Source organism: Ceratotherium simum, chromosome 7 (assembly GCF_057802395.1).
Source record: "Ceratotherium simum simum isolate JZ-2026a chromosome 7, ASM5780239v1, whole genome shotgun sequence".
Classification (NCBI taxonomy): domain Eukaryota; kingdom Metazoa; phylum Chordata; class Mammalia; order Perissodactyla; family Rhinocerotidae; genus Ceratotherium; species Ceratotherium simum.
The window spans coordinates 41,225,472-41,248,608 of NC_141906.1; the positions used below are offsets into that span (position 1 = coordinate 41,225,472).

At 36.5% G+C, this 23,137-nt stretch overlaps 1 protein-coding gene across 4 annotated transcripts in view; it reads left to right on the forward strand.

Annotated features, from left to right (window-relative positions):
• Positions 1-15,096, forward strand: part of EED (embryonic ectoderm development) — a 31,661-nt gene extending 16,565 nt beyond the window's left edge. For 2 of the 4 annotated variants that reach the window (XM_004434080.3, XM_087433555.1), the window contains 5 exons: positions 1,684-1,817; positions 4,334-4,439; positions 13,384-13,542; positions 14,275-14,348; positions 14,761-15,096. In XM_004434080.3, the coding sequence (XP_004434137.1) occupies positions 1,684-1,817; positions 4,334-4,439; positions 13,384-13,542; positions 14,275-14,348; positions 14,761-14,887 (600 nt within the window). In that variant the 3' untranslated portion in view covers positions 14,888-15,096. Of the gene's footprint in view, positions 1-1,683; positions 1,818-4,333; positions 4,440-5,566; positions 5,642-13,383; positions 13,543-14,274; positions 14,349-14,760 lie in introns of all 4 variants that reach the window. The other 2 variants (XM_014790391.2, XM_087433554.1) reach the window with 2 other exon arrangements.
• The last annotated feature ends 8,041 nt before the right edge of the window (positions 15,097-23,137 follow it).

Below are 23,137 nucleotides of genomic sequence, written 5' to 3' on the forward strand. Positions count from 1 at the left end.
ATTTACTTGTGACATGCAAAGTCTTTATTGTACAGGTGAAGGAATAAAGCAAGTAAGGCTCTTTGTGTTCTATCTGTACTCTGGCACTTTTTTATACCAGCGCCTAGATTCTCAAAAAAATACTGTGAACCTGTTCTTTTCCTTTATTATCTAAAATCACCAAGTTAACTTTTGTTGTTTCTCACATATTAAAGGAAAAAGTTAAGCTAGTTAGCCATTAAGAAACTTTTTCATCTTTTATTTGAAATTTGAATATAAGTTATCCATTTTTAGGAATTGTTTTACTGTGCTCACACTGAGTTTTAGATAACTCTTCTCTTTGATGGCATGGCATTGTCTTTCTATTTATGTATTATTATCTACTGATCTATTATAATGATATGATACAAGTGTTTTTAGTCAGGTTTCAGATTTTTACAGTATTTTAGCTTTTGTTCCATTTTTAGCGTACTTATTTAGTAGTTTTACAGCTCTTCAGTTCTTTTTCATTAGACTGTTTAAAGGGGCCCCATATTTTGAAGCATGTAGCATTTTAATTGTAGGTACTAAATATTGCTATAGCTTTTGTGAGAATCATACCTACCTGATGATACCTTGTCAACTTGGATTTTCCAGAAGTTGCAGTAGCATTCTCCATCTGGCTTTATGTGTGAAAGAGCTAAAACTATCATTCTTTTTTAAGAACTCTAAATTAGAGCTACTGACTCTTAAGGGTGTCTGGTTGCTGTTGACAATGAGATAATTAGGAAAAGTAGCACCAACCAAACTTTTGAATTCAACAAACACCAAGCCTAAAGCTCTTAGGCTCTTGTAAAACAATGTTCACAGTTAATCCAAAGGTTGGATTAACATACAGTATGTAGATTAGTAAGGAAAATATCCTCCTTAAATAGAATTCTGTACTGTTATTTCTTAAAATGAGAGCGAGAGACAGTCTCTTCTGTATAATTCAGGAGTTCACTGCTAGAAGGATTGATGTTTGCAATTTTCATTAACACATGTACCATGTATTAAATTAAATAGTGTTTCTGTATCTCTGGCTTATTTATGAAATAAGGTGGAATAAGGATGTTATGATAGATCATCTGTTAGGTGCCTATTAAAATTAGTAAACAGCAAAGGAAAAAGTTTAAATCTGTTTCTTTTTTTAGATTTTTTTTTTATTTATTCATTTAGAAATTAAACTCTCAAACCAGTGTACCTGAAGTGTTTTGACTTATAGATGTACAGATAAAGTAAAATTTAAGTTGTTGAAGGATTCATCGTAGTTGCACATACAGAAGTCAGTTTCATTGCTTGATCAGGGTTGGACAAAGAAAAGCAATATAAATATTCAGGTTTTTGTGGTATAGGATAATTGTTTTACCTCAGCATTCAATTTACCTTCAAAATCAAGCAAAGGAAATATTTAAAGATAATTGAATAGATAAAACTAAATTCAAACAATTTACTTTCTTACTTCCATATTGTATAAGCTCATATATTGTGGTGGTGACAAATTAGTTAAAACTAAATCTTGAAAGCAGTAGAAACTCTATAGACCTACATAGATGGAATCCAAAATGTTAGTATTGTGATTTGAAACACAGTTTTCACAATACTGTACATCAGGTGAAAATTGAATAGTATAATTTGGGAAAATAATTTATATATTTAATTTAAGCTTTTCTGTTTTACGTACAGGATTATGATCTTTTGGGTGAAAAAATAATGTCCTGTGGTATGGATCACTCTCTTAAACTTTGGAGGATCAATTCAAAGAGAATGATGAATGCAATTAAGGAATCTTATGATTATAACCCAAATAAGACTAACAGGTAACACCTGTGGTATTTAAAACAATTTGCTATCTCATGCTGCTGAATGGATGTGTTGTACTTTTTCCAAAATTGTTATATAAGTTCCCAACATTGAGTGTAGAAGCTCCTCTTTCAGTAACTTTAAAGTATTATTTACATACCATAAAATTCACCAATTTTTATTTATTTTTTTATTTTTTATTTTTTTTATTTATTTTTTTTTTAAAGATTTTATTTATTCATTTTTTCCCCCCAAAGCCCCAGTAGATAGTTGTATGTCGTAGGTTCACATCCTTCTAGTTGCTGTACGCGGGACCCGGCCCCGGGTTGGACGGAGATGTGGTGCCTCGGGGCGCGCCCGGGATCCGAACCCGGGCCGCCAGCATCAGAGCGCGCGCACTTAACCGCTAAGCCACGGAGCCGGCCCAAAATTCACCAATTTTTAAATGGAAGCCTTTTATTTTTAATCTAATATAGGCATACCTCGGAGATATTTCAGGTTTGGTTCCAGACCACTGCAATAAAGTGAATCATATGAATTTTTTGGTTTGCCAGGGCATATAAAAGTTGTGTTTACACTATACTGTAGTCTGTTAAGTGTGCAGTAACATTATGTCCAAAAAAACAATGTACATACCTTAATTAAAAAATACTTCATTGCTAAAAAATGCTAACCATCATCTGAGCCTTCAGTGACTTCAGCAAGTTGTAATGTAATCTTTTTGCTGGTGGAGGGTTTTGTAAAAAAACAGTATCTGCCAAGAGCAATAATAATACCACATATGCCTGTATGTTTGTGGCTCAATTTTCAAAATCCCCTTTATGTTTTCATCTTAATTTAGTAGCACATTTCGCTTATTATTATTTACGTATGCATTTGCTTGGCCTTTCAAGTTAGAAAAATTTTAAGCCACTTAAATTTATTGTGGAATAAAGGACCCTTCAGAATAGTGTTATTAGCATTATTTGTCAATACTGTAAATTCTAATTCAAGACAATCATAATTTTTTAAATGGGGTTCTTAGCTTTAATTCACGATAGTATAATGCTTTCCTTAATGCTGCTTGCTTCATTAAATGGAGAAAATTCAAAAGCAGGAGCCTTGCTCCATAGTACTAGGGATGGGAACATTGCCATTTTCTTTATATTTTTGAAATGCCTCAATTCTTACTTCAATAACTGTCTTTTCAGAATCTTATCAGGCTGTTATTAACACTTTCAGTATAACTATCATATGTTTGTGTATGTTAATGGTTTGCACTTTTTAGCAAGGAGCTAGAGTTTATTTTCTGGTTATCAAGCCAGATTATTAATAGATTGTTAAATTTGTAACTGTCAGTAAATATTTCAATTCATTAACATTCATCAGACCTCAGTGGTCTCTAAGAATTTAGTACAACTTTCAGATTTCTATTTTAAAACACCAAGGGCTATTAAAGTACTAAATTTATGTTTTTATATTTTCTAAATCTCTGGAATACTTAGAAATTGTATTTCACACTTGATAGAAAATAACAGTGAGTTATGCTGGTCTTCTCTTTGAGAGGTTTAATCACAGATTATAATATGTATTTGGCTAAAAAGAAATTAGCATAATTACAGCAGAGTAAAGAATTTATATTAGATCATTAATAGCATTTTAATGTTTTAATAAAGAAAAGATCCCAGAATTTGAATTGGAAGGAATATTTGAAATGATTCAGCCCAACATCCTTTTTACATATGAGGGAAAAGGTAAAGAAGAGGACATGTGAGTTGCCCAAGACACAACTAATTCATGGTATATCATACTTCTACAGTTATTTCAATATAAAAACTGAATCACTTACTAGATTAGAAATATTAGATGTTAGGTATACTTTGAATTAACTACAGAATTGGTAGTAACTTCTCTAGTTTCTGGTTTTCTCACAAACATCTTTAAGGAGAAATTGGCGTCACATTTTACTTTCCTAAATACAGGAAAAGTCCTAACTAATAAATGTCAAATTCCTATCAGATATCATTTTCAGAAATTGTTGCTCAAGGCAGGACTCTCATCTAACCTTATCTTTAGCAGCCTTTGGAGTGATGTGTCCTAGAATTGTTCTTAGAAAGAAATAATCAAGATGTGTTGACTTTGATAGACCATTAATGCTTAATTTTAAAGGATTGAGTAGGGCGCTTAGTATTTTCTTTGAGAAACTTGCAGTGTTGTAACCAGATGTCTTTCCTTATCATTGGTTAGGATAGCCAGAATTGAAGTGATTAATTTTGGCCTATGTATAGTAAGGCAGGAAGCTGCAATTTTTATAAATGAAATTTCATAGGATAAAAATAAAATTGAATTGAGAGCTGATAATGGAATAAAATGTAGACATAAAAGTGGAATGAGACTTTAGCTCTCAAACAGATAAGAGGTATTCAGTTTTCGAGGAACACAGAAGAATTAGTAGTCATATATTTTATTTTTCAGAGTTTTATAAATCCAAAAATGAAAATTAGTCTGGTTCTACTATACTTTTTTCTCTTAACTTTTGACGTTTCCATTTCAGGCCATTTATTTCTCAGAAAATTCACTTTCCTGACTTTTCTACCAGAGACATACATAGGAATTATGTCGATTGTGTGCGATGGTTAGGTGATTTGATACTTTCCAAGGTATAGTAACTGCTATTAAGCTGTACTTCCATTGTTTGTGTGAGTTGGAACTTTGCAGGGAGCACAGTTTTTTATGCAGTTTGGTAAATTGGATGGCAGATGGGAAATTGCTTTTTTTTTTAAAGTCTCACGATATTTTGATAGATTTGGAAACTTGTTTTAGGCATAAAACATCCCGATGAATTATTAAAATTTGTGCTCTAATAAGATGAAACCTGTTAATTTGTAAGATGATATTGTTCTCTGATATCCAATGTTATTGTAAAATAACCAATATCTAAAGCCAGTAGTGTTTTTTTGTATGTTTGTGTCCATTTCAATAAACTTGTGTGTACAAAACTGGTGGCTGGAGTTGGCATATGGGCTGTAGTTTGCCAACCCCTTTCTAGCATGTTGATGTATATACTTTTTGCTGATAATTTAGAAAAGTTGGTGATGTCATCTTAACATTTAGGATTGTCAAATTTGGAAATTGCTATCCAGCTTCTTTTCTTGATGTGGATTTCAGGACATTTCACATTTTCTTGGACAGAACCTGATTTATTTTTTTTCTTGGCCTAATGGGTATAGTTTTACTTTTTTTTTTTTAACTTTTGATCTTGAAATTAGGTTCACAGGAAGTTTCAAAGATAGTACAGAGAGGTCCCATATTGCCCTTCATCCAATTCCCCCCTTTTGTGATTACATCTTATATAACTATAATATGATATCAAATCCAGGAAATTGACATTGTATAATGTGTGTGTATAGTTCTATGTTATTTTATCACGTGTGAATTTTGTCATTTAAAGAATGTAGTATGGGATTTAAGATTTAAGATTGTTTTTTTTCACTCAGTATAATGCCATCCAAGTTGTTGTGTGTATCAGTAGTTCTCCCTTTTTATTGTTGAGTAGTATTCCATGGTATGGATGCACCACAGTTTATTTAACTATCATCTATTGTAGGACATTTCGGTCCTTTCCAGTTTTAGGCTGTTACAAATAAAGCTGCTAATGAACAATAGTGTACAGGTTTTTGTGTGGACTCAAGTTTTCATTTCTCTGGGATAAATGCCTAGAAGGGCAATTGCTGGGTCATGGTTAAGTTCGTTTAGTTTTTTAAGAACCTGCCAAACTATTTTCCAGAGTGGCCGTGCCATTTTACATTCCCACCAGCAATGTATGAAAGATCCAGTGTCTCCGAATCTTCGCCGGCATTTGGTATTGTCACTATTTTTTATTTTAGCTGTTCTGATAGGTGTGTAGTGATATCTCATCATGGTCTTAATTTGCATTTCCCTGATGGCTAGTGATGTTGAACATCTTTTTCATGTGCTTATTTACCATCCATATATCCTTTTTGATGATGTCTCTTCATATCTTTTGCTCATTTTCTAATTGGATTGGTTTTTGTTTTTTTGTTTTTGTTTTTGTTTTACTGTTGAGTTTTGAGAGTTCTTAGTATAGTCTAAATCTGAATCCTATGTCAGATATGTAGTTTGCAGATATTTTCTTCCAGTCTGTAGCTTGTCTTTTCATCCTCTTAACAGGGTCTTTTGCAGAGCAAATGTTTTTAATTTTGACATTCAATTTATTGATTTTTTTAATACTATTTTATGGATCATGCTTTTGATGTTGTGTTTAAAAGCTCTTCACCAAGCCCTAGATCCTAAAGATTTTATCCTATGTTTTCTTCTAAAAGTTTTGTAGTGTTAATTTTTGTATGAGGCTTAGGTAGAAGCTCATTTTTTACCTATAGATATTCACTTGTTCCAGCACCATTTGTTGAAGACTATCTGTTCTTTTTTGAATTGCTTTTGCACCTTTGTCAAAAATTGTTTGGCCATACTTGTGTGAGGCTGTTTCTGGTTTTTCTGTTCTGTTCCCTCCATCAGTACTACATACATAGTCTTGATTACTGTAGCTCTATAATAAGTCTTGGAATTGGTAGAGTGATTTCTTCTACTTTATTATTCTTTTTCAAAATTATTTTAGCTATTCTAGTTCCTTTGCCTTTCCATATACATTTTAGAATAATCTTGTCTGCATTTATAAAAAATCTTGCTTAGATGTTTTGGGGGGAGGGAGGATTTTGATTGGATTTGTGTTAAACCTATATATCAGTTTGGTAGCGAATTAGTGTCTTATTCTGCTTAGTCCTCCAATCCATGAACATGATATGTCTCTCCATTTACTTAGAACTTTTTTGATTTTTATTGTCAACATTTTGTATTTTTTTTTTTTTTTTTTAATTTTTTGTGTGTGAGGAAGACCGGCCCTGGGCTAACATCCATGCCCATCTTCCTCCACTTTATATGGGACGCCGCCACAGCATGGCTTGCCAAGCAGTGTGTCGGTGTGTGCCCGGGATCCGAACTGGCGAACCCTGGCCCGCTGAAGCTGAGCGCACACACTTAACCGCTTGCGCCACCGGGCCAGTGTAGTTTTTAGCATACAAGTCCTGTACGTGCTTTGTTAGATCTATACCTTTCTCTTTTTTTGAGTGATTATAAATGGTATTTCTAATTTCCATATGTATGTGTTCATTGCTAGTATATAGAAATACAGTTGATTTTTGCATATTAAGCTTGAATCCTGGGACCTAGCTGAACTGTTTATTAGGTCTAGGAGGTTTTTTGGTTAATTACTTGGGATTTTCTAAGTAGACCATCATATCATCTGCAAATAGGGACAGTTTTATATCTTCCTTTCTGATTTGGATGCTTTTTATTTCCTTTTCTTGCCTTATTGCACTGGCAAACTTCCAGTCCTATGTTGAATAGCATTGTTAAGAGCAGACATCCTTGACTTGTTCCTGATGTTAAGGGGGAAAGAATTCGTCTTTCAGTTATGTATATTAACTGTATGTTTTTTGTAGATTTTCTCTATCAAGTTGAGAACTGTCCCTTTTTCCTTATTTTTTGAGAGTTTTATAATGAGTGTGTGTTGAATTTTGCCAAATCCTTTTTCTGCATCAGTTGATATGATCATGTGGTTATTCTTCTTTAGCCTGTTAATGCAGTGGATTGCATTGACTGGTTTTTGAATATTGATCCAGCCTTATATCCCTGGAATAAGTTTACTTGGTCATGCTGTATCATTCTTTTTATTTGTTGCTAAATTCTGTATGCTAATATTTTTTTAAAGATTTTTGTGTCTGTATTCATGAGGTATGATATTGGTCTGAAGTTTTCTTTTTTCTACTGTTTTTGTATGGTTTTGTTGTCAATAATACTGGCTTTGTAAAATGAATTGGTAAGTCTTCTCTCCTATTTTTCTGAAGGAGATTATATGGAATTGGTGTTAATTCTTTTTTAAATGGTTGGTAGAATTCTCCAGTTAAATTGTCTGGGCCTAGAAATTTTTGAGGGGGAGTTTTAAAATTACAAATTCAATTTCCTTAATAGTTAAAGGGCTGTTCAAATTCACTATTTCATATTGGGTGAACTGTGGTAGTTTGTGCTGGTTGAGGAATTGGTCCATTCCTATATCTAATGTAAAATTTATGTGTATAGAGTTGTTGATAGTATTCCCTTATTATCCTTTCATATCTGCAAGGTCTCTAGTGATAGCCCGTTTCATTCCTGAAATTGGTAATTTACGTCTACTCTTCTTTTGTCCATCTTGCTAGAGGTTTGTCAACTTTTCTGTTATCTCTTCCTATCTTTATTTCTTTCCTTGTTTGCTGTGGGTGTATTTTGCTCTTCTTTTACCAGTTTCTTAAGGTGGGAGCTTACTGAGTTGAGACTTTTTTTTTTTCTAAGGAAGATTCACCCTGAGCTAAAATCTGTTTCCAATCTTCCTCTTTTTGCTTGAGGAAGATTTGCCCTGAGCTAACATCTGTGCCAGTCTTCCTCTATTTTGTATGTGGGTCGCTGCCAGAACATGGCCACCAATGAGTGGTGTAGGTCCGTGCCCAGGAACCAAACCTGGGCCACTGAAGCAGAGCATGCTGAACTTAACCACTAGGCCACAGGGCCTGCCCCGAGACTTTTCTTTTCTAATGTAAACATTTGGTGCTATAACTTTGCCTGTCAGCACTGCTTTACCTGCATCTCATAAATTTTGACATGAAATATGTTGTTTAGTTTCTAGGTGTTGAGAGATTTTCTTTTCTTATTGATTTCTGGTTGATTCTATTGTGGTCAGAATGTACTCTTTATAATTTCGATTTTTTTTTAATTCTTGAGATTTGCTGTATGACCCCATTTGGGGTATGTTCCATGGGAGTTTGAAAAGAATGTGTATGCTGTTGGGTGGAGTGTTCTGTAAATATCTGTTGGATTCTGTTGGTTGATGGTGTGGCTGAATTCTTCTGTATCTTTGTTGATTTTCTGTTTACTTGTTTTATCAATTACTGAGAGACAGGTATTGAAGTCTCCAGCTGTAGTTGTGGATTTTTATCTTTCTCCTTTCGGTTCTATATTTTGCAGCACTGTTGGTTGGTGCATACACACTTAGTATTGCTATGTCTTGGTGGCTTGACCCTTTCATCATTATGTCATGCCCATCTCTATCTCTGGTAATTTTCTGTGCTTTGAAGTCTCCTGTATCTGATAGTAATATAGCCATTCCTGCTTTCTTTTGATTAATGTTTGCATGGTATATCTTTTTCTAACCTTTTAGTTTTAATCTACATATATTGTTATATCTGACATAAGTTTCTTGTAGATAGCATATGGTTGGGTCATATTTTTTTTAATCCACTCTGCCAAACTGTCTTTTAGTTGGTGTATTCAGACCATTTATATTTCATCCTTAACATGTCAATTATTACATTAAATCTACCATTTTTTTTTTCATTCTTTTATTTCCTTGGATTTTTCCCTCTAATTTCCTATAGGTGATGTGAACATATTTTAGAATTTCCATTTTGATTTATCTATAGTATTTTCGAGTATATTTCTTTGTGTAGCTTTTTTGGTGTTTGCTCTAGATGTTATCTATATGATATGTATGTGAATATATATATCAATCTGTTATGCATCAGCATTTTACCACTTCGAGTGAAGTGTAGAAACCTTGCTTCCCTTTACATCACTTTGTCCTCCATTTATAATATAATTTTCTTAAATATTCCCTTTACAATTGAGAACTACATCAAATAATATTAAAATTTTTGCTTGAACCGTCAAACATAATTTAAAAACTTAAGGGGAAAAGGAAAATACTGTATTTACTTATTTTGCTTTTTCCATTGTTCTTTTTTTCCTTACTGATATTCAAAGATTCCTTCTTATATCATTTCCTTTCTGTTCATAAAACTTACTGTAGCCTTTTTTTTAGGGTAGGTCTGCTGGTGACAAATTTTCTTAGTTTTTTGTAGTCTGAGAATGTCCTCATTTCACCTTCATTCCTGAAAGGTATATTCACTGAATATAGGATTTTATGTTGACAGTTCTTTTCTTTAAATGCTTGAAAAGTGTTGTGCCCCTTCTTTCTGGTCTCCGTTGTTTCTGATGAGAAATCTGCCATCATTGGAATTATTTTTCCCCTGTAGGTAAGGTATTCTCTCTGTCTTAACTGCTTTCAGTATTTTTTTCTTTGTCTTTAATTTTCTGAAGTTTGAATATGATGTATCTTGATATGGATTTCTTTGAGTTTATCTTTTTGGGGTTCACTTGGGTTTTTTTTTTTTTTTTAATTGTGAAATTTTAGTTGTACATTATTGTTTGTCAGTCACCATATAAGTGCATCCCTCCACCCCTTGTGCCAACCCCCCACCCCCTATCACTCAGCTTTTTGAATCTGTAGTAGGTTTATGTCTTTTGGGGACATAATTTGTCCCAAATTTGGGAACTTCTCAGCCATTATTCAAATTCTTTTTTAGCCTCACTCTCTTCCTCCCCTCCTTTTGGAACTCTAATGATATGAATGTTAGATCTTTTGCTTGGTGGCTGAGACTCTGTCATTTTTTTAAGTCTGTTTTCTCTTGTTCAGGTTGGGTAATTTCTGTTGTTCTAATTTTAAATTTACTCTTTCATTGCTCCTCTACTGCTGTTGAGCCTTCAGTTGTTTTTTATTTTGGTTATCGTTTTTTTCAGTTCTAAAATTCCCGTTTTATTTTTATCTTTTATTTGTTCACTAAGACTTTTTTTTATTGTTTTAATTGTATTTTTAATTGCTCATTGAAGCATTTTTGTGATGGCTGCTTTAAAATCCTTGTCAGGTGGTTCTAACCTATGTCATCTCAGTGTTTGCATCTATTGATCTTTTCTCATTAAAGTTGAGATTTTTACATTTCTTGGTATGACAAGTGACTTTTAACTGAGGTCTGGATTTTGGGGTAATATGTTACGAGACTCTGGATCTTATTTTGATCTTCTACAGCAGGCTTCATCTGATAAATTTTCAGCTGGGGAATGGGAATGGCTGCCTCATGATTGGCAAGTGGCAGGGGAAGTCCAGGTTCCCCACTTGGTTGACTTGGTGATGGTATCTCATTACTGCTGGGGTGGGAGTTCAGGCTTTCCACTGGGCCTCAGGTGACACCACCCTAGCTGGGAGAGGCTGGGATGCCTCAATACTGCTCCCCAGGTGGTCTCCACTGACAGTGCAGTTAATGGGTGGTTGTGAACATTCTGACTCTCCACTGGACCTTTTCTGAGAGGAGGAGGACCTCATTACCCTGAGAGGTAGGGAGGAGTCAGGAGTATACACTTGAGGTGCTTAGTTACCACCGGAGGATTCCCCACTGGGCCTTTGCTGGGCTGTGTGGGAGCCGGTCCACAGTTTTTTCTGTGGTATTTGACTGAAGTAGAGTGTTTGAAAATTTTTTCTCTTGCTAGGTTGCCACTTTACTGGTCCTTTGGCTAGAGAGAACAGGCTTTTGTTGGAGCGTTTTTTGTCTTCACCGATTAGCACTGCTGAATTGTTGCCTTCTCTAGCAGTCTGGGATACGTAAATGAGGCGAAAGGGAACTCAACCTTCTCCGTGTCCCAGGGGCCCTACCAATCTGCCTTCTCTGTTCCTCTCAGAGTCTTACGTTTGCTTTATATTTGATATTCAGACTTTTAAGCTGTGCTTAGTAGGACAAATAGGGAAAAGTACATCTACTCCATTTATTTTGGAATCAGACGTAAAAAGCCAGTACATCTAAAATTTCAGCTCTTACAACTGAATCAGACGATAGGAAATGATTTCTGCATTTTCGGTGGGAAGCTGAACTGAATGAACTATTGGTCTCAAATCTGGCTCTGCATCAGAATCATTGGGAGAACATTGTAAAAATAGATTCTTAGGCCTCACCCCAGAAATTCTAAATCTGGCACAAGGACTTGGGAATTTGTAATTTTAAAAAGCTCTCTAGATGATTTTTTTGAGTGCAGCCATCCATTAGCATGGGCAAATTCTTTTTATTTGCTGTGCTTTAGTTCTCCATGAGGGAGCTCTACTAATTAAGGATCCTTTACCAATGTAGACAGTAAGAAGCACTCGAAGAGCTATTTTACAATTCTTCTGCTTCAGCCTCCCCTCTCAGAGATTCTGATTCAGTAGAGTTGGGGCCAAGATGAGTTTTTTGAGAAAACTCTGCAGGCTATTGGTCCAATTATACACTTACTTAAGAGTCATCAGACGAGGTGATCTAAAGTACTTTACAGTAAAGAACTTACATAATCTAAAAAAGGCAGAGAAGTAAAAAGTGTGTTGTCCCCTCCCTAATCTTCCTGTGGCCCTGCTCTTAAACTGTTTATTTTTTTTATTTTTATTTTTTTGTGAGGAAGATCAGCCCTGAGCTAACATCCACGCCAATCCTCCTCTTTTTGCTGAGGAAGAGTGGCCCTGAGCTAACATCCATGCCGATCTTCCTCCACTTTATGTGGGACGCCACCACAGCATGGCCTGACAAGCGGTGCAGCCGTGCGAGCCCAGGATCCGAACCCGGGCCACCAGCAATGGAGCACACACACTTAACCACTAGGCCACAGGGCCGGCCCCTCTTAAACTGTTTAAATGCCAATGAACCCCACGAGGCTGCTGCATGTGATTGTGTAGGCTGTGTCTTGTAAAACTCCAGGAGGCACTCTTCACCTACATCAGGGTTTCTCAATCCTGGCCCTATTGAGGTTGGGTCAGATAATTGTTTTTTGTGGGAGGGGCTGTTCTGTGCATTGTAAGGTGTTCAGCAGCATCTCTAGCCTCTATTTACTAAAGGCCAGAGACATTGCTAAATGTCCCTTAATGGGCAAACCACTGACTTAAACAGTAATATGAATAGTGCCCACTGTTTTGCAATTTTTCTTCCATTGTATTCTTTACCACTTGCTGCTTAAGTAGAATGTGTGCAAAGGTTCGATGTTAGGGGATAGGGAAGGTGTAACTCAGCCTATTTCAATCCCGTCCCTGCATCAATGTCTTGATGTTAAATCACTGCTTTTATTGCCTTCTATATAATCGGATCTCCGAGGCCCTTTCTCTGAATTCATTAGCTTTCTTATGACATCTTTTGAGCACCTACCATGTAGTGCAGACACGGGATGAAGGAATAATAGTTAACCAGATAAAGGGAACCACGTGGGGTTAGAAGTGGACTGGGCATTTGGATGGGGAAAGATGAAACTAGTGATGTAAGCAGGGGCCATATTGAAGAGCCATGTGTTCTAATACGATGCTTGTAATTTACCTTTGCTATAAAACACTTCAAGTCCCTAGATGCTAAAGTATCTAGAGCTGAATTTGGTTAGGCTTAGAAGAGAAATTGTGACTTCCAACATGAATGTTCCAGACAATGTAATGCTTTTGTATTGTCAAAATCTGTTGATAATCAGACTTCTTGTCCTCAAGTGTGGACAATGACTGTAAATATAAATGAATGTATATCACTGTACTTAGATGGATAACTAGGTTCTAAGAGCTGTCAATTCTAAAATGATAGTAGAGGAAAAGCTTTGTTTTTAATATTTAAAATTCAGTTCTACAAGTAACGTTTCCTTTTTTCTCATTTCTCGCTCTCTTTTTTAAAGTCTTGTGAAAACGCCATCGTGTGCTGGAAACCTGGCAAAATGGAAGATGATATAGATAAAATTAAACCCAGTGAGTCTAATGTGACTATTCTTGGGCGATTTGATTACAGCCAATGTGACATTTGGTACATGAGGTTTTCTATGGATTTCTGGCAAAAGGTAGCAACATATTTTTACATTTTGATATATTTTACTTAAAACCAGGGCAATTTTAGTTTTCTCTGTTGTGCATCTGTGTTTTGTTTCCTTTAAGAATCTGCCTTGATGTTGTGTATTAATTGCTTTGGCCTTTGACATTATTTATTCTACCCTTGTGGCTCTGCACACCATCTGCAGTGCTTATTATAAATGAAATTGACAGATTTCAATGGTGGCAGTTAGGTGTTTACTTTCCATAACATATGTTACTAAGATTTAATGTTTTGATCTTTTTATGTAGCTTTTTCCTAGAAAAACTTAGAGAAAAATCAACATGAAAGAGACAAAATACTAGTTAACTAAAATTTTAAAGAAATTTGGTGTTAGGATTTTGTGGTAACAAATTACCTGTGTAGTTGTAAGAAAGTACCTGTAAGAAAGCTTTGGAAGAGTTTTCTATAGCTTTTGCTATAGTTCTTCAAGGCAGAATAAAGAGTGCATGCTAACAATGTAAATTGTAAAGCCCTTTATAAATTTGCAAAACGCCTTCTTAATTTATTCAAGACAGCTCTGTAAGCATAAGTTGCTCTTATCCCCATTTACAAATCAGAAATATAAGATACAAAGAAATAATCAAGAGCATAGCAGAGGCAGGAGTTGAGTTTTTTCTGAAATAAAAAAGATGTCCTAGGATTGCTTGAAATCTTTATAGCTTATTTTAATAATTAGATGTTTTTTAAAATGTTTATACAGATGCTTGCATTGGGCAATCAGGTTGGCAAACTTTATGTTTGGGATTTAGAAGTAGAAGATCCTCATAAAGCCAAGTAAGTATTTAGAACTACCTGGTCATAATTTCTCCCTTTTTCTCCAACATGTTATGCCAGTATAGAGGAACTAACGATACTTGCAATGTCATCCTTAAATCATTTGTAACATTTACATGTCTCAGTTATTTTAAAGTATTTCTTTTTTATTCTAATAATGATTGTTTTTCATGAGTACTTTGATGACAAGTTATTTCTCTTTTTATGTAAGTTATCTGGTGCCTCTTGAATTTAAAACATACCCAAATTTTATGAAATTTGAGATTGAGCTTTTAGTGAAGTATGTTCTGGTTTTGAATGCTTTCTGTATGACTTGCAACATCTATTCATTTTCTAATTCATTGTTTTAAGTTAGAGATTGGCAACATTATGTATGTATGGTATTTAACCTGTTGTCATGTTTTCTCCCTAGATGTACAACACTGACTCATCATAAATGTGGTGCTGCTATTCGACAAACCAGTTTTAGCAGGGATAGCAGCATTCTTATAGCTGTTTGTGATGATGCCAGTATTTGGCGCTGGGACCGACTTCGATAAAATACTTTTTCCTAATCAAAATTAGAGTGTGTTTTCTCTGTACAATAGAATTAATGTATCTTGCTAGTAAGGGCACATAGAGCATTTAGAGTTGTCTTTCAGCATTCAATCAGGCTGAGCTGAATGTAGTGATGTTTACATTGTTTACACTCTTTGTACTGTCTCCTGCTCAGACTCTACTGCTTTTAATAAAAATTTATTTTTGTAAAGCTGTGTGTTATTTTAGTTTATTTTCATTGTGATGAAAAGAAATGTTGAAAGTAATAAAATTATGCCTTATATTTTTGTAATAATTGTTTTTTGTAGTTCACTTAACTGGAGAGAGCTAATGTAATGTAGTGACTAAGTGTAAGCTCTAGAACTAAACTGAGTTTAAATCTTGGCTCTGCCACTAATTGGCCTTGGATAAGTAACTTAACGTCTCTGTGCTTCAGTTTCCTCATGTGTGAAATACAAATAATAATACCTACCAATGATAATTATGAGGATCAAAGGATTTAATACATGTTCAGCAATTAGAACAGTACTTGACATACCATGCTAAACCCGTATCTTTATTGGAAATTGTATTTCCTGTGGTTTTGTATTTCTTCTGTAATAGTTTTATAATAAGTAGTTATGTTAAAAATTCGATAGAATTGTAACATAATAATGTTCCTCCTCTTTTTGCTGAGGAAGATTGGCCCTGGGCTAACATCTGTGCCCATCTTCCTCTACTTTACATGGGACACCGCCACAGCATGGCTTGATGAGCATTGCGTCGGTGTGTGCCCGGGATCTGAGCCAGCGAACCCTCAGGCCGCCAAAGTGGAGCGCACGCACTTAACCACTGCACCACTGGGCTGGCCCCTATAATAATGTTTTAATAACCTATCTTTACAGTTAAAAGCTATTGTTGCCATCCAGTTTGCAGCTAGGCCATTAGTAATCTTAATGGAAATATTATCAGAGCAAGAGAGGAGAGGACATAGAAGCTTCAATGCAGTGGATTGAAAAATGAAAGAAATAGTGAATATATCTGAATAGTGGGTTATTCTCTCCTTTTCTAGAAGGGTATTGTTTAAGAGAAGTAAGTAGATTGAGGATATCAGGGATGAGAGTAGTTGGTTGTTTTGTCTCAAACATAGGGTGCTTTGCTTATATTTATGGACAAAAAACAGTAACAAGAATGAAATTGAGATATAAAAGACCAGAAAATCCCAAAGAGTTAGGACCAAGATGACATGTGGAGGGGTTAACCTGAAGCAGAAAGAATGAAGAAAGCCTGAGTGATCATAAAGATAAGGCAGGAGGTAAAATGAGGGGAGCCAGGGTAAAATACACAAGACTGAATTTTGTCAAGTTTTTAGATTTCATGAGCCTTTTTCTATAAATCTTTTAATACATTTCCATGAGTATACCATTATTTAATACTTTTTTGGACATGTTGCTTCCAATTTTTTGCTGTTATTTATATTTATGATATATATTACTTATAATATTTTCAGCCCAGCACACAAGTCTATGTACCTCTCTGATTATTTCCTTAGGTTCATTTGTCAGAATTAATTACTGAATGAGAGGGTATTTTTATAAAGCTTGTACCAAATTTGCTTGCTCTGACACTATATGTTAGTGTCCATTTCAGTTTTGTTTTCAGTTCCTGTAGATCAGAGTTCAGCAAACTTTTCTGTAAACAGCCAGATAGTAAATATTTTAGGCTTTGTGAGCCGTAGTCTCTGTCACATCCACTCAGCTCTGCTGCTGTAGTGTGAGAGCAGCCATAGACAATATGTAAACGAATCGGCCTGGCTGTGTTTGAATAAAACTATGAAAACAACCAGTGGGCCATATTTGACCCACAAGCCATAGTTTGCTAATCCTTGCTGTGGATACTAGCTATTAAAACAAAGAATCTTCAGGAGGCCCCTAAAATTGCTGAAAATTTAGGTCAACCAAATAGCTCACAATAAGAGATGACCAGGGGCTGGCCTGGTGGCGCAGCAGTTAAGTGTGTGCACTCCACTGCAGCGGCCTGGGGTTCGCCAGTTTGGATCCTGGGCACGCACCGACGCACCGCTTGTCAAGCCATGCTGTGGCGGCATCCCATATAAAGTAGAGGAAGATGGGCACGGATGTTAGCTCAGAGCCAGTCTTCCTCAGCAAAAAGAGGAGGATTGGCATCGGATGTTAGCTCAGGGCTGATCTTCCTCACACACACAAAAAAAGATGACCAGATAGACAATGAAAGAAGCTGCTTGACAGTTGAAATAATACATAATATATTTAGACTACCCAAGACTTCAGATATCAGAATTCTCCAATAGAGAATATAAAAGAGCCACATTTAGAATTGCAACTCTCCTCACTGTACTCACTCTCCTCATTCCTTGCTTATTCTCCATTTCAATATACTGAATATACTAATATTCAATATACTAATATACTGAATAATTGACTTATTTGGTTTGTTGTATTTCTCCTTCCACTGGGATATAGGCTTTATGAGGGTGGGTTTTTTTTTTTTTTTTCCTGTTATTTCACTGGTATAACCCCAGTACCTAGAACAGTATCTTGCACATAGTAGCTGCTGAATAAATATTTGAAGGTAATTATTTTACTTGCTACCATGATATCTAAGAGTGCCATGTGGGCATATATGATAGAGCTAGGAGAGAGATGGTTCTGGCATCTTCCTTACCATCGTGTCTCCTCCTACTTCCACTGCAGTGAGTGCCACTAAAGTGCCAGCCTGCTTCAGTCTCTACCAAGCCCAGAACTTCACCCTGGTCTGTATCCATGTCCTGAGAAAAAGCGTCCATGGTTTATTTCAAGCTGGGTGAGGAGCCAACTGATGCCACATCCTATAGTATCCTTTTGTGGTGAGGCAAGGTGCTCATCAGGACAGCAGGTGGTTCTAAGGTCTTTCACACCACACTTTGAAGGACAGTAAGTTGTGGAAGTCCCTGGGTGTTTTTATTTCTTAAACAATGGGAACCAAGGATTGGCATTCCTACACTATGGGTCTAGCTAGGGCCTGATGCTTGATCTAAACTCCCTCTTCCAGTCATTCACCACAAGTATTACAGTGCTGTGATCATCCATGAGTACTCCCTTCAATGCCACATCCTGGAGCCCATTTTCTTCCTGGGTTACTACACTTTGGATAGTGAGGGCGCCTTTGAAAGTAGGCTTAACTCACCCGGACCTGCAATCCAAATGTAGACAACAAACCCTGCTCAGCGGAGGTGTTAAGCACCATGACACTGTCCATGCCTGCCAAGATAGTGCTCATTGCCCCAAGGAAGCCAAAGTCATGATACATGCCAGAGCTGGGTAAGGGACACTGAGGATGCCTGTCTATGGATTTCAGACTGAAGTCTTCTGGAGCCCCCTGTGCTTCATGGATTCCACACCCAGCTCTTTGTGAAAGAAATGTAGAATAATTCCAGAGGAACAGGATGCTATTGGTCCTATTTCTAGTGTGTAGACAGGGTTAGCTACATAATTGGCAGGGCCCATTGCAAAATGAAAATGCAAGCCACTTGTTTAAAAAGCAGGAAAAAAGTGCCATTAAAGGTACTAAAATATAAAGCTTTTTCCTTTCTATGATTTCTTTCTCAACTTTTCACGGTATTTTTTATTTGCTTTTTAATGCCATTCTAAGTAAAGTTAAAATTTTATATTAGCATGAATTTTACCATTCATCTTCATACTGTATAATGACAGTTTTCAATGCAAACGGAAAAGCATTAACTTTTTTTATTTTATTTTTTGTTTATTGCAGTAACATTGGTTTATAACATTGTAAAAATTTCAGGTGTACATCATTATACTTCTATTTCTGCATAGATTACATCATGTTCACCACCAAAATACTAATTACAACCCATCACCACACACATGTACCGAATTATCCCTTTCACCCTCCTCCCTCCCCCCTTCCCCTCTGGTAACCACCAATCCAATCTCTGTCCCTATGTGTTTATTGTTGTTATTATCTACTACTTAATGAAGGAAATCATACGGTATTTGACCTTCTCCCTCTGACTTATTTCACTTTGCATTATACCCTCAATGTCCATCCATGTTGTCACAAATGGCTGGATTTCATCGTTTCTTATGGCTGAGTAGTATTCCATTGTGTATATATACCACATCTTCTTTATCCATTCGTCCCTTGATGGGCACTTAGGTTGCTTCCAAGTCTTGGCTATTGTGAATAACACTGCAGTGAACACAGGGGTGCATGTACCTTTACAAATTGGTGTTTTCAAGTTCTTTGGATAAATACCCAACAGTGGAATAGCTGGATCATATGGTAGTTCTATCGTTGATTTTTTGAGGGATCTCCATACTGTTTTCCATAGTGGCTGCACCAGTTTGCACTCCCACCAGCAGTGTTTGAGAGTTCCCTTCTCTCCACATCCTCTCCAACACATGTTGTTTCCTGTCTTGTTAATTATAGCCATTCTGACGGGCGTGAGGTGATATTGTAGTTTTGATTTGCATTTCCCTGATAGTTAGTGATTTTGAACATCTTTTCATGTGTCTGTTGGCCATCTGTATATCTTCTTTGGAGAAATGTCTGTTCAGGTCTTTTGCCCATTTTTTAATTGGGTTGGTAGTTTTTTTTGTTGTTGAGATGCATCAGTTCTTTATATATTTTGGAGATTAAGCCCTTGTCAGATGTATGGTTGCAAATATCTTCTCCCAATTGTTAGGTTGTCTTTTTGTTTTGTTGATGGTTTCCTTTGCTGAGCAGAAGCTTTTTAGTCTGATGTAGTCCCACGGAAAAGCATTAACTCTTATGTGGAATCATTCAACTTACGTAATTGGTTTTTCGTAGCTCAGACATTCGTGTGTATTTTGTTTTTACCAGTACAGTGGAAACGCTGGTGTTATGAGAGGTTCGGGGATTCGATCGGAGACGTAAAAGACACTTTCCACTCCAAACAAATGGACTGAAGGTATATTTTATTATATAGAGGATAGTAAAGGCGACAGTCTGCAAACTGATCCAAATAGGTCAAATATTAAGAGGGAAAAAACATCAGCCCGACTGGAAAGGGAAAACACCCACATTGGCTGAAGAGAAATGACACAAATCAATCGGAAAGAGAAACACCAGGTTGACCGAAAAGAGAACACATCAAATCACTTACTACACATCAAATCAATTACTTCACATCAAATCAGTTACTCACAACATCCACGCCCCACTGCCGGGAGAGTCCTGTCAATCGACGCGGCTGGGCAAGGATCACACGTCCTGGGCAAGGTGTCCCTTCCACAGGTGGAACTCTCACTAGGGCTCAGTTTCCAGCAGTTTTTATACCATCAGTAATTTTCAGAGTAAGCAACTACAGAGTTTGCAGAGCAAGCATTTAGTGTTCCCATGCACAAAATGGTTATCAGTGGCGTACGTGCACTGAGCCCCCTGGCTAACGTCCCAGCCCAGTAGTTGTGTACGTGCATTGTTCTCTTTGGTTATCGTCCCAGCCCGGCACAGATGGCCAGTCCATCCCGTGCTACGACGCTCCAAGAGCCTTGAAATGTTACAACTTGCAACTCCCTCCGTGAGAGAAGGGCCAGTTCCCACCACGCAGAAAGCAGCTTTTATATTTCTTTTTGTGCTGGTGGCTGTAGGTCAATGGAGCGGCCAAACATGGCTGTACTCATGTCAAGACAGCTGGACAGAAGTAACTCAACATTTTATTTCACTTCTTGATACCACTCATTCTACCAACATTCTGCCTTTGACTTACTGGTGTGTAGGGAGAAACTAAAAGGAAAACAGACTATTGGTTGCCCTATCTTTCCCTTTTCTTCTCTGTCATCTTCAGTGTTAAGTGGTTGGCTGATTCAAGGAAGTAACAAGAATAGGGTTCCTTGGTTGTTGGTGTTTTCAAAAATGCCATGTCTTCTTTGTTCAAGTCCTGGTTCAAACTGAAAGATGACCTCTTGGGGCTGTCAGCACCCCTGCCTAATCAGTTGTAGATTAACATGCTTACCTTGCACTCATTTTGAGTCTTACTGAATTCCACACATTATGAGTCCAACGGAATTCTTTGCTCATGGGGAATCGCGAGTGCTATCTGTAAATAGAGTGGCAAGGAACACAAGACATGCATATTGCACATCTATCATACACATGCCGCATTGTTCCATCGGTCTTTACTTACAAAATGCAAGTTCAAGGATAAAATTATTAAGAATTTCAAGATGGGAACAGCAGAGCATTAAAGCAAGCATGGGGTCTTTCTGAGCTCAGTGCCCTGTACTGCATAGGTCACATGTCCGTGAAGCTGACCCTGCCTGGGGCTGACCTGAGGTCCTGTGCCTCCTTTTTCCCAGCAGCTCCTTCTGGCACTGACATCTCTGTTGATAGGTTCTATTTCTTTTCTAAACTATTTAGTCTTATTATCAGTCTCTTTCTGGCTCTATCTTGATTTCTTTGTTCAGTTTAAGTAAAATGAATAGAACAATTCTCCACCTTTTCCCCTTCTCTCCCCAATCCCTCCCCACCCAAAAAATAGAAAAATAATTCAGTGTTTGTTTCAGCAATAGGAAATAGGGGAGAAGCTAGGAGCCATATTGTGCTCTGTGGGGAGGGGACTGAGTCTAAAGAAACCCACAAGGCAGAGTAGGTGGTTGCTGTTGCAGAAATGACAAGTAAGATGATGTCTTGGGCATTTAGAAGGAAAAAGAATGGACTAAGAAAAGGCTGGGATGTTGCTTAGGTGTATCATTCTACTACAGAATATTGGAAAAGGCCTAGATAGAAATGAAATGATTTTAAAGTTGTTTTTAGGCAAATGCCTGAGAAGGGCAGAGTTCTAAAGAACTGATGGTTACCTTGTCCAGAAGTGCTTAAAGAATTAAGATGTTCATTTGAGGCAAAGGGGACAGTCATTCTGCTTAATTGTATCTTCAGGCTTGCATGTGGTATCTAGGACAATAATTTTTAAACTTTTTTTAATGCAATCCACAGTAAGAAATAGACTATACATAATATCCCAATCACACACACACACACACATAACTAAAACAAAAAGTTCCATGAAACAATACAGTTATCATGTATGATTTATTCTAAAATTTTCTATTTCTTTTTTTTTGTAATGCAGTTGTGACTCACTAAATTGATTTCACAACCCAATAATGGATCTCAACCTGTAGTTTGAAACACACTGATCTAGGGAAAATTAGTCTAGATGGCTTTTACCAAGGAGATTGGGAGTAGGACCCACATTGTCAGAAATACAAGCATAAGTAAAAAAATGCTACATGGTCTCTAACTTACAGAGCACAGCTCTAACACTGTAAAGTGTGTAACTTCCCCTACTTTCATTTATCACCTGTGGGTTTCTCCTGTTGTGATTTGTAGAAAATGACTATCATTTTGGAATTGAACTGGTGGATTTCTAAAAAGATTCTTGGTATTTTGTGGTTATTTTCTGATGCAGAGCAAGACTTCACATGAATGAAAGCAGGCTCATTTCACCTCCTTGCTTTAGTTACCTCAGGCTAATGTGAAACGTAAAAAGTTGGGTGATTTCTGTTACATTTTGTGTAATGAGTGAGGGAGTGTATATTTGTGTTTAATTATAAAACCATTAAATTGTGGGTTGTCAGAAAATCATTGATTGTGAGAAATGTGTGGTATTATGTTGGCCATTACTTGATTTTTTTATTTGATGCAAAATCCCTTTTTAAACTGCTAAAATTTTGTATGAAAAAAGGTTTGGTTTATCCTTCTGAAAGACTGATTGCAAGTCAAGGCTTAATAACCCCAGTTCTGAGTAGCTACCTGTCTAAGAGTTCTGCATTGTTTCCTTCGACTTCCTGAATAAAGCTGGCTGGAACAGAATGTTTGTAACTCTTAGAGGTCAAAACCCTTTGTGAAGGCCCTCCAAAATAATAAGTTACCTTTGCCTTAAAATGTGAGCTCCTAATAGAAGAGAATCCTTTATTTATACATTTAATTGGCCAAGTATGCAAAGCATCACATTACTTAGGCCCCTATATAAACCTGTGTCATGCAATGGCTCCCAAATGCTGGTCTGTGGAAAGAGAGTGCACCAGAATCATTTAGGGAGCATATGACAGATCTCTTGAGTCCCAACCTGAGAGATTCGAATTCATTGTTTTTTAAAAGCTCCCCCAGATGATTCTAATGCACATATTAAGTTTATCTTAGCCCAGCCCAGCACAACTTTCCACAGTCATTTGAAACTCTTGCTCTTGCTAACTAGTGCCTCCCAAACT